At 37.5% G+C, this 12,238-nt stretch overlaps 1 protein-coding gene and 1 long non-coding RNA gene across 2 annotated transcripts; both read right to left on the bottom strand.

Moving 5' to 3' along the window:
• Window positions 1–323: 323 nt before the first annotated feature.
• On the bottom strand, window positions 324–6,015 carry LOC121328055. Its single transcript, XR_005951636.1, has 3 exons — window positions 5,888–6,015; window positions 4,095–4,175; window positions 324–521 (listed from the first exon to the last, which is right to left on the bottom strand). It is a non-coding gene; the product is annotated as an uncharacterized LOC121328055 (long non-coding RNA).
• Window positions 6,016–6,796: 781 nt separating this feature from the next.
• On the bottom strand, window positions 6,797–8,444 carry LOC121326741 (programmed cell death 1 ligand 1-like). Its single transcript, XM_041270187.1, has 3 exons — window positions 8,375–8,444; window positions 7,856–8,209; window positions 6,797–7,101 (listed from the first exon to the last, which is right to left on the bottom strand). Exons 1-3 carry the CDS (start codon window positions 8,430–8,432, stop codon window positions 6,797–6,799), a joined length of 717 nt encoding a protein of 238 aa, XP_041126121.1. The 5' UTR covers window positions 8,433–8,444.
• Window positions 8,445–12,238: the final 3,794 nt, after the last annotated feature.

Here is a 12,238-nt window from a genome sequence, read left to right as displayed (position 1 = left end):
GAATGCCTGGAAGTAATTTCCATCATAGAACTTTTTGGAGACCTTTGTGAAATAAATTGGTGGTCACAGCCCATTTACTCAAGGAAAGGCGTTGGAAAATCCCCACCATAACTGCCTGCCACTTATTCACACTGTTTGCTATAGCAGTGTTTAGAACCACGCTTGAATGAATCAGCAGAATATGCAGGACTGACAGACAATGACTGCAGCCTTTTATGTAGTGTCCATTGTTGATAACAGGAAAACAATTCAAGTCAACTCATGTCTTTCTTTCACTAAAGTTTAATACAGGAACATACAATACAGTATCCGTAACTTCACATCACAAATGGTAAAAGGTAAAACTATAAAGAAAGAGTTTCCTAAAACATTTGTTAACTCTTAGTAATACTATTATTAGATATTAGTTCTTGTTTGTAATCTTTGTTGGTAAGTTTGAAAGTGGAAGTCTCCAGGACCAAACAAAAGAGCTTTATCAAAGGCCTCTTTATACTGATGAAACGTGTTCTCTCTTTCCAAATCTGTAAAAGAAAAATAATAAACAATATTATATTTCTAGACAATATAAGTGGATGCTTCCTTAGTTTGCTAAATGCAACCTTTTTAAAGACACATTTCAAGGCTAATGTAAAATTGTAAAATGAATACTTGCTTTGTTAAAGGCTGACAAAATTGGTCAATTTCCTACAAATAGGGTGCCAGAATGAGTTATAGTAAATATGTAAATATTGTTATTCCTTTCCAATTCTGCGTAATTGCACTCTAACAAAACAAAGCCAAAACAGTGATAAGTTCAATTACAAGTTAAAATACATTATTCTGTTTGAGTTTGGTAACAAGTATAATTTATTTATCTGAAGATGCAGGATTTGCATTTAAAGGGTCACAACTCATTTTAAAGGGTTGGAGAATTTGTAGATTTTTTTTTTTACTATTCGCACAATTTATCCAGACAATAATTACTTGTATTAGCAAGGGCACCTATGCTCTTTCTCATTAAGAATAAAATCTTGGTTTAACACCTACTACAGCACAGATGTCCAACCATTTTTGCTAGAAGACCCAAACAGTTCTTAAAGAACTATTCAAAAATGTATCCCTAACAAGAGAAAAACATTTTAACCTCAAATAAATTTACTTAAAAAAACAAAAAAATAGATAGTTAAATAGTGGCATAGAAATTGGAAATTCATAACAAGTAGCTGTGGGCAACGATATGAACATTTTATATTGATATCGTGCATTGTGGCAAAGTGGTTTGCAGTGCGCAGGTGTAGAGGCGATGCAGTGCTCAAGACAAAGACAAACAACAAAGTACTGGTGAAATGGTGGTTTATTTATAATCCAATGTCTGATGACAACAGTAAACAATAATGATAACAGGCAATACACAGCGTTGTATATTGCTCTGTTTATTACACGGGTTCAGTCCCGAAATAATAGTCCTGGTATTTAAACACCCACAAATAACACAAACATGATCACAAGTCCATGAGTGCTCGTGGTGCAAATACAGTTACTCATGACACAAGTGCAGTGTTGTCTGGGTTTAGTACTGGCCTTTAGCGACAGAATCGGATTGTGTTAGCCATCTGATAACAACAAACAAACAGTTTTTGGACACGACAAAACAAACAAAACATTCATGACTACAATACAGGTCTCCTTCCAGTTTAGCGTTAACCATAACAAAGGAACTGATCACCTCGCTACGTCCCCTTATATATATACTGTCAATCACGCCCCTTTGGTTAATGATTGCAACCGCTCCTCCAATCCATAGCTGCCACATCGTTTCCCTTCCTGATCGATGATTTAGTGTACATTAGCTTTGCCCCCTTTCTAGATGGCTGACTTCCACCTTATACTGGAAATTAATTGTCTGGCCATCCAGTCCAGGGCACTCTGTTCCCTTTATACAGCACCCTCACAGGTCGGGAGGGGGATTTATCCCCAAGAAGCATTTTTCTTTGTCACATGCATGTATTTCAATGTCAATATTGACAATATCGAAATCTTCCAAAACAAAGAAAAATGTAATCACACAATTGTAGGGCTGTGTTCGAAGGGTAATTTGCTAGCCAGGAAGGCGAAGGTAGTTTTAAACCTTCAAAGGTTCTTCAGACAGGTTCACGCACTGTATTATTATTATTTTTTTTCTCTGTTAACAGAAACCGTCTGACAATGTGTGAATACTATAAATCACACATTAAATGTCACTCTTTGACAGAAATATAATGAGTTCTGGTTGGAAATCTCCCTCCCGACCTGTGAGGGCACGAAGTAGCGAAAGGGAAAATCTTTGGGAGGGCTGGCCTGACAGTTCATTTCCAGGGTCGGGAAGTTGGTCAGCCTGGAAGAAGGCGAGACTCCATTGCAGGAACGTATTGACCTGGAAGGCAAATGAGATAGCAGCTGCAAGCAATAAAGGCAGCTGCAATAGCTTGGTTTTTATTGAGAGACTGGAAGGACTAAAGAGACCATGAGAGACAAGTATTGTTTGAATTTTTCGGAATTTATTTTCAGACACATTGGAAGCTACCTAGTTTCCAGGCAAGTGCGAGAACGAAATGCAAGTTAAAGTAGCATCTGGGGAAAGTGATTAATGCCATTGCTTGCTGTTGTGTTCGAATAATGAAGAAGTGAAGCAGAATCTGCAAGTCAATCAGAACATCAAGGTAAAAGAAGCGACTTTATTTAGTCAAAAATCGGTCAAAAATAAAATCGTAAAACTTCAAGCCCTAATTCTCCCCGTTTCAAAACACTGTATCTGTGTCTTTCTAGTGCAGAATTATTCAGCAGTTTTTCTGGCACTTACTGTCTTTACAAGTTTAATAATTTTAATTCTGTGATCTAGGGAGAATGTTTTGTTTCTCCATGTTTTCTCTCTTCCTTTGAGAGCGATGTTGTTTTATTGATTACGGATAAAAGACCGCTAAAATGGTTACCGTATTCCTTTGAATTTAGGACATACTATTTAAAAAACATATTTTTCTTATAACAATAGCCCTGTGTAAGGGTGCTTAATACAGGTTTGAGTCCATTGCTGGGTAAGAGAATTGTGGTCGCTGGTCGTGTTAGACCGGTGCTCTCTTAATACAGTTAAATAAAAGCACACATTTCATTGGGAGGAATTTATAGTGCTCACTTAGACCAGTTGGTCAGATGAGCAGGTTTGACTATTAAAAAATGGAGAAAAGCAAGGATTTGTTATGTTTTTACAATTCATTACACCTCAAAAACAAAATATTCCATACTTCACTGTGCACAGACTTCAAGGTTGTTAATTTTCTAGCCAATCCGGAAGTAACTGAATCTCAAACTGCTCTGTGTAAAAATACTGACTCACGACACCTCTAAAAGTATTAAGTATGGTGTCATGCTGAATTTTGCATTATTTCGAGGTGTGTTTTGATGTTTTTATACTGTTTTGATGTCTAAAAAGTACATCTCGTTTATAATACCGTACATTTACCATGGTGATTAATAAATTAGTAATAGCGTAACAATTACACAGACAAAATTAAATGAGATACAGACGCTTGCGCATATCTTGAAATAATATCTTGAGAAAATTCAGCACGACTCAAAACAATTTACGGACCACCAATAGTGCCAAACTTAAATGCGGCATGCACATATGTATTGGTATTAAAATTGAGCATTTCCACAAATCTAAAATTAGCTCACAGCATTACTGGCAAAAAAGACCTGCATTCCCTACACTGTATAAACTGACACTGCTAACAATGTATTTCCTGTTGCTTTGAAAACCCGTTCAAATTTTTTAGCATGTTATATCTGAAAGAAAAGCATAGGACTAATGTTAATTTAGTTTATGTAATGGGTAAACATTGAGTACTTACACAACAAAAAATACATTTTTGTTATTTGGTAATCAAATTGTTTTTTTTTTCAGTTAGAAAAAAAAAAAGGAAAAAATGAAATTGGACACTGTCTAACTGCTGAATTCAATCAAGATGCTGCATGGAGGTCATGAACATGCCAGTGAATGTCTGCTATGATATATGTTTTAATAATATGTTGAAAGAGTTAGAAGGCATAATTCCCAGAATGCAATCCAACCTGCTTACCCAGTTTCTTGCTTGATTCCTACATTAGCTCAGCAAATACAGTAATTGTTTGCAGCTGTTCACCATCACCTCCTGCAGGTCCTAAACAATAAACCATTGTAGTCAGTTAGAAAGTTGGAAAATAAATGACATTTTCATTTCTATGAGTTTAGCAATAATTCTGAGTGATTCTGGTTAGGTTGCTCCAATATTACGCCCTTATCATTTTTTAGGCATCTGTCTAAGCTGTCTTGGAGAACTGCCAGTCATTGAACAGAATGTATGATTTCAATGTGACCCTTACTCTCTTTATTACTGTACGTTAGGGTCCCATGCTGAAAAATATATGACCCTATTAACTTGGGGATAAGGTTAGGGTGAGGGTTAGAAATTGCTTTTCCCATTCCACTCTGAAGCCCAAGCTGACAGCTACTTAGAATCCAAACATATATATTTTTTATAGTAATTCATGTAATGCAGATATTTTTAAATACAATACAACAGACACTGATTCACATGCTTCGTTTACTTTACATGCGGAGTACTACAACTCATTGTATGGTGGTCTATTAGATAAGCCTCTGGAAATAGAATGCTGTTGATAGAGAACACTGAAGCCAGTCATCACATTACTACAGTTTTTAGGTCTCTGCATTGGTTAAGTTCATATTGACGTTTAAGTTTTGGTTTAATGACCTGTTTATTTGATTGACCGTCTTACTCCCTGAAAATGGAAAGCAAAACCTTGGTTACTGCTCCATTAAAATACTGTATAACTAAAACTGTTCAAACAAGAGAAAATGAGCTGGAAGAGCCTTTGGTGCAGATTTCCAAAGATTTCTGCAAAGTTCCACCATTTCATGTGATGGTATATATAGTCTATTGACACAAATTTTGTACTCCAGTTCCTTCATATCCTGTAAATCAGCTTGCAAAAATTCAGCTTCATTCCATTCTTGCTCACTCACATTTCAGCATGCTAGTTTTAAAGATGGGGTGGTATTTATCATATAATGAATACAATTCACAGTTCAGAGATGGCTGCATATTATTAACAGCATCATTCATACAAGGAAGTTCTTGTTTACTAAAAGGTTTCACCAGGAGAATTCCACTGAAACAAAAAATACATCACATTTTTTGGGAGTCCTTGGGGGAATCTCATAAAGAGGAAATGCTGCACAAACACTTGCTATTTCATCAAAAGCAAAACAATGTACAAGTGGTTAGCTGAGAAAATGCACCACTTTAAACATTTCAAGTGCTTGCACAAAACTATCTGCTTATTTTCATCAATGCCCTAGAAGAAAGTTTTTCAACATTAAAAAAAACCTTTAAAACATTAGCACGAGATGAGGCCATTGGACATGGTACTCTAAGTGGGCTCTCATCAGCGCATTATACAACCTCATCATAACCTCTGAAGGATGTGTGTAGTCTGCACTTTTGGCGATATACCCAAGCATTCTTTTACATTTTTGATACTTCCTCGCACTATGGTTGCTGATAGCGATGAGTCTATTACAACATCAAGGTCTTTCTGATTCTACTTTTATCCCCCCAGTTGGTGTTTTAAGTTTTCACTTGTGACCTGCATGTCACACTTTACATATGTTGACATTGATGTTTATTTGTCAAGTTTCTGACCACTTCTGCGTGTAGTTTAATTTTTTGGGGATTTCTTGGGTGGCTGTAAATGTGTCCGACTGAGCTACGAACACACTCTCAACCAATGCATAGACATTAAGAGGAGAACTGTACTAAACAATTATCAGTCACTATGAAATTCCCCTGAGTATTTTGCAATAACATACCTTTTGAATGCAAACATTTCAATTTAGATTTCTTCTGTAACGTAATATATATAAATGCTATCAATCCACAGATCACGAATGCTGTCAGCAAGCTCCATAGAAATATAGACCCCGCCACTGCATCTTCACTTTCATCTGTTTCCATCGAATCTGCAAAACCAGGGTACATATAGTACAGATAAACTCATGTTGTGGCAATCAGTGATTAAATCTGCTGGACATTTTCTCTAAAATGGTTGCTTGCATTACAGCTTGATGACAGTTATTCCACTCTGAGCAAATTGTGGTGATATAGTAATATCCCTTTTCATACCTTTAATTAGCTTTAGTTCCTGTTATCACTACCCAATATACTATTGCTTAGGTCAACTGTAGTTTAAGTTTAGTACCCCAATGTTCTCTGCAATTCTATGTCCCACAGTTTCAGTAATGTAGAATGTTACAGTGTGTGTTAAGTGGAGATGGGCTCTCTGTCCATGAACCATGGGAGACTCTAATACCTGTAGGTGTAAAAGATGGATTGGTAGTAGTGTTGTAATTTCAGAGAATGTTTTTAATTATGAAACTGTATTTGAAAATAAAACTTCACCCTCACAATGAAAAGGGCAGAGGAGATGTTTCACGTACCACAGGATACACTCAATAAATTGTTCTAAAAAGTTCCATATCAAGTTTCAAACTCTAAAATGACATACAGAAAGCTGATCTATAAAGAAATCAAAGTACACCAAACTGCAGATCTCCATAACCAAAATATGACATCACCATGTTTTGGCCTATAATGCAAACTTTAACAACTTTTCTTAATTACTTTTGTTATAAATGGTTTTCGACATAATAGCAACATGCCTTTGCATATTTGCCACAATCAATGTTTACAACAGGTAGGGTTATTTTTGCTTGACTTGATTAGTAAAAAACAGTACCTGAAACATAAAGGATTGCTGAAGAGTTTTCATTCACTGTGTCATTCCGGAAATTGCAAGTGTAGTTCTCATTATAGCTTGTGTTTAGCTTAATTACACTGGTTACAATGTAGATTCCATCAGCAGATACTCCATGGGTGGTGTTTGCAGCACTAAGAGGATGGCCTTTCTCATCTCTCCACTGAACTTCAGCCAAGGGAAAGCCTTCAGCCTGGCACCTCAACTCAGTGTATCTCCCTGATGCAGATAGCTTATTTATTACCTTGGTCTTTATATTTCTATAGGAAGCTAAAAATATATGCATGTTCAGTATGCCGTACATACATAAACACTAACCATCCAGTTTTTTTTTTTATATTAAAATGAGATACAGGGTGTCACAATACTTTTTTGTATTTTTATGTCACAATACTTTTTTGCCTTGTGGTTGCCATGATACCTGAACAGATACCATTAAACCCAGTGTGAGAGACAAGGTAATGGGTTCACAGCAATAAGAAATTTGAATTGTGAACGTGGTTGCTAAAAAGTAACACTTTTATAAAAGCCAACAGATAAAATGTTTTTGCTCTCAGTCAGTAATCTTTTTAAATATATTGCAGGAAACCACAAAGACAAGGTTCAGCAAATGTTATAACCATGTCATCAGTTTTCTGGAACAAGGTGTGGTATTTATAAAAAGCCCACACTTTGTTTTCTTAGTAAATAAACAACCTTAAAGGGCAAAAAAAAACAAGATTTCAATTTGGTAAGCTGGTGACCTGCTAAGAGTTAGGAATATTGGTCTATTACTGGACTGGGCAGGTATATAAATTCCCAGACAAGGTGTTACAGCAAATAGAAATAGATAACTGTACAGTAAGATTTTTAATGGTCCTTTTTTTTTTTTTGTTTGGACCAGTTCCTGAACCACCTACAGGCTCCTGAGCCAGCACTGCTATATTAAAACCAGCATCGCTAGATTAAGACCAGCAGCACTTGTCTCAAATAAGGGGAGTTTGTGTTTTAGGGGAATATTTACATACAGTAGATATGTTCTTACCTTTAACACTAAGGGTGGCATGTTTGTAGTCAGCCCCTCCCATTTTGATGAGGCACCTGTATGAGCCAGAGTCAGAAATCTTAACATTGGAGACCTGGAGCACTGCCCGCCCCTTCCTGAGCAGATCTGGCTTCATATGGGCTCTCCCTTTATACTCAGGGTGCTGTGATTGCAGGTCCTCGTTCCCATTTACCAGTGTATACACTTCATACTCCGAGCCGTTAGACAGTATGTGGTGCCAATACACATCTATACTGTCCAGACTGCCTCTTGTCGGGAATATGCACTCCATTTTGACAGTTTTTCCAAACTCGGCGAGATAAAAGGTTTTAGCCATTTCCACAGTGAACAGAGCTGGAAAGAAAAAGTAGTTGAAAAAAAAGTGTTAATTTCTTAAGCACTATAAATGATGATTAAAATAAATACACACACAAGTGCAGATACAGTACACTATAGATATAATATACTAATATTTACAACATGCACTTTGTAATCAGTTGTTAGTGTAATTTGCCATACCTGTACTAAAGGGATAGTGTGCGATCAACAACAGCACTGGTAGAAATGTCTTCCACATATTGGAAGCAAATCCTACTGACAATGAAAAACATTGAAATCAGTCACATTGAAATCAATTGCAAAACATAATATATACAATATGTAGCTCGGTATGCTTTCTGAAGGATATGCTTTTATAAGAACTGTACTGAACATGGGGGGGGGGGGGGGGCAAGATGATGGACATGTGGAAAGTTTCTTATTTGAGTAAAGTCATTAAATGCATTTCAATTGTTTATTGAAACTAGGGCTTTAAGTTAACCAGGTAAGGATTTGTTCACCAGAGTAAAATACATAAATCTTTTGTTATGGTAAACTATTTATAATGCACAGTAGACTTTCAAAGATTAGTTTTTCTAAGAAAATACATCCTCTTTGATATAAGAGCTACTTGTGTTCCTAGATTCGCATTTTTACATTTCATAAAACGCATTCTACATTTTAATTGTTTACAGTCCTTAATTACTGCAAGACAAGCAGAGTTAATTTGAGTGTCAAGAAAGCCAAAACCCACTAAAATACACTGACTAACATTAAAAAGACCAGCTATAAATATGAAAAGTAATATGACTAGCTTTTTCAAGTAATTACGACATCAAATGACAGGACAAAATTTGACTATTTTTTTCAACTTCAAAATAAAAATAATTAACAAAAAAAAAACCTAAAATGTTTTTATGATTTTATTGCAACAGAAACATAAATTCCCATGAGGTCTATATTTAGATACTATGTACCTTTCAGGAGCAGTGCTAACAAACTTTATTTTTTCTTTCTCTGGAACTTCACATAGAACTTCGCTATAGAGCCCTACACCTCCCTGCTGGCTGCAGCTTCTCAAAATCTAAAAACAATGAATACATGTATTTTAATAGAAGGCAGCTAGTACACAACACTATTCAGAATTACCTTTAAACTTTTTTATTTTGTTTTACAGAATAACATACAGTCATGATAACATGCTCACAACATGCTCTCCACACAGAGCTTTCTCTAATTTAAAAATGCGTTGTCCTTTTAATATAAAACATTATTTTGTGAACAACCTGCAAAAAATGGCAATTATTTGTATTTCTTTATACAAAGAAAAGACTGAAACCCAATCTAAGAATGTTTTTTTTTTTTTTTTACTACCTACCAAGTAAATACATGACATAGCTGTAAACTCCTGCTTTACATAAATATATAATCACTAGAATTAGGATTAATTCGTCAAGATGTTTTTCTTATTTATTAATTTAGATAAAATTATTTTAGTAAGTTGCAGTCCATCAGCGTGCTTTTAAATTTGGAAATTCGAAAGAAAGGGGGTTTATTTTAGTAAAATAAACCATTAGTAATTTAAATCATATGCTTTTCATAACATGACTTTTAAAACCAACGAGACAGTGGCTAGGAAATTGAAGACACCTATCAGTGTTTTATAAAACACATTTTAAGAGCATAATTAAAACATTGGCATGTAAGTGGACAAGGGAAGACTGGGCCATATATTTGGTACTGCTATTGACTGGCAAAGCTAGAGTGGCATATGTCTCGATGGTAATGGAAGACGCAATGAACTATGCCAAAGTCAAAGAGGCAATCCTTAAAGAGACTTACAGACAACGGTTCAGGTCCAGCACAATTTTAACTGGTGAATCGCCAAAAGAACTTCATGCACGGCTCAAATTTGTACTTGTACGAGAAGTTGGTCTGTCCAACAATGTACACAAAGGAAGAAATTGGAGAACGGCTTATCCTGGAGCAGTTTTTGAGAATGGTTAATACTGAGATCAGAGTGTGGATAAAAGAGCATGACCTGAGTATGGCAAAGGAAGCTGCGCAACTGGCAGAGCCATTCATTGCTGCAGAGAGAGGTCCAGAGAGCTGCAAATTCGGGAGAGAGAGAGTACAACACATTGTCCCAAGGTAAGTCTGGGGGTGGTATGGTCAGTGGTCAAATAATTTATCCTATTGTCCATAGTTCCCCAGCAAAGCCAGCAAATAACTGATATTTGTTATCATTGTGGTCAGAAAGGTCATATTAAGCCTGAACTTCCACTTAGGAAGCTGTGATAAAGAGAGAAAGGATCAATGTTGTAAATCTCCCTCCCAACCAGAAAGGGCGCTGTGTAAGGATAGTGGTACGCTGCCTCCTCGATGGGCCACCTTGACGGTAGGTAGAAACCGGAAGGTGACCATATTAGGGGGAGAGCGTAGTTGCAAGTACCCAGGACGACGCTATTGCAATAAGCTGCGGGACGGCCCCTTACGCTGACATTTTAACATAGCCGCAGCGCTGGAGTGTGGTTGGGGCTTTTTTTTGGCAGTATTGCTGCAGAGAAGTAGACTGGGAGCTGAAGCTGCAGAGCAGGCACAAACCGCTGCAGCACCTCACCCTGCACATCACTACCACTTATCCCTGCACTTGGAGCACAGGTGGAATAGGAGGAGGGAGGAGCTGGGGACTGCAGCCACGGAGCCAGCCCACTTAACCAGAGCACTTTCTTCACCTCAGGACACCAGCACACCCCTGCGGATCAAAAGAGCACATTTTTGTACATAGGACTGTGGATTGGGGATATATAAAAATAGCTGTGCATCTTTTGTTTTGGTCTGCAAACCAGCCGTGTTCCTGATTCCCTGTGTTCCCTTTGAACGCATTGCTATGGACATAGTGGGCCCGTGAGAGAGTCTGACTCTGGATAGACGCACATTTTGGTAGTAGTGGACTACGCGACTAGATATCCAGAGGCAGTGCCATTGAGATCCACTAGTGTTGCAGCAATTGCTAGAGAGTCAGTACAGATTATAGTGAGAGTAGGGTTTCCAAAAGAAATCCTCACTGATCACAGAACGAACTTCATGTCCCAATGTTTGAAGGAATTATATAAATTGTTGCAAATTAAGTCCATTCGAACCTCCGTTTATCACCCGCAGAAGGACGGTTTGGTGGAACGTTTTAATCAGACTTTAAAACAGATGCTGAAGCGGTCTGTCAACCAAGAGCAAAAACATTGGGCTAAGCTCCTCCCCTACCTGATGTTTGCAGTGAGAGAGGTGCCTCAGAGCTCGACCGGGTTCTCTCCCTTTGAGCTGGTGTATGGGAGGCAACCACGGGGTATCCTGGATCTTGTGAAAGAAGGGTGGGAGGAGCAAACAAAACTTCCAAAAACATAGTCAAGTATGTAATCATGTTATGAGACCGCCTAGCATTAGTTGGTCGTTTGGCGCAAGAAAACCTAAAACTAGCTCAGCATCGCCAGGAGCAACAGTACAACAAACAAGCACGAATTCTAACTTTTCAGCCAGTACTGTTGCTACTTCCCACATCAGAATCTAAGTTGTACGCTAAGTGGCAGGGGCCCTACGAGGTAATACAGGGAACTGGTAATGTGAATTAAGAAATCAGACAACCTGATCACCGAAATAGGACTGAAATTTATCATATTAACTTGCTAAAACCCTGGACCATAATTATAGCTTGTGACAGTTTCGAAGAGGATTTTGGTCCCACTTTCAATCCACCAGTTACAACTAATATTCTGATGGGGGAACAGTTATTTCCAGATCAGAAACACAAGCTCTATCACGTTGTGGAAAGGTTTAATGATGTTTTTTCTGACTTGCCCGGCATAACTAACACTATTTCACATGCTATTATTACTCCACCAGGTGTCAGGATCTGAGAGAGATTGTACTGGGTCCTGGAAAGTCGCAGGGGTCCTGTTCGCAAGGAGGTGGAGGATATGCTTGGAGCCACTGATCCTTCCCAGAGCGAGTAGTGCAGTCCTATTGTGATGGTGGGCAAGAAGGACGGCTCCACTTGATTCTGTGTGAACT

This window comes from Polyodon spathula, chromosome 2, assembly GCF_017654505.1.
Source record: "Polyodon spathula isolate WHYD16114869_AA chromosome 2, ASM1765450v1, whole genome shotgun sequence".
NCBI classification, from domain to species: Eukaryota; Metazoa; Chordata; class Actinopteri; order Acipenseriformes; family Polyodontidae; genus Polyodon; species Polyodon spathula.
This window is presented reverse-complemented; position numbering and strand designations above follow the sequence as displayed.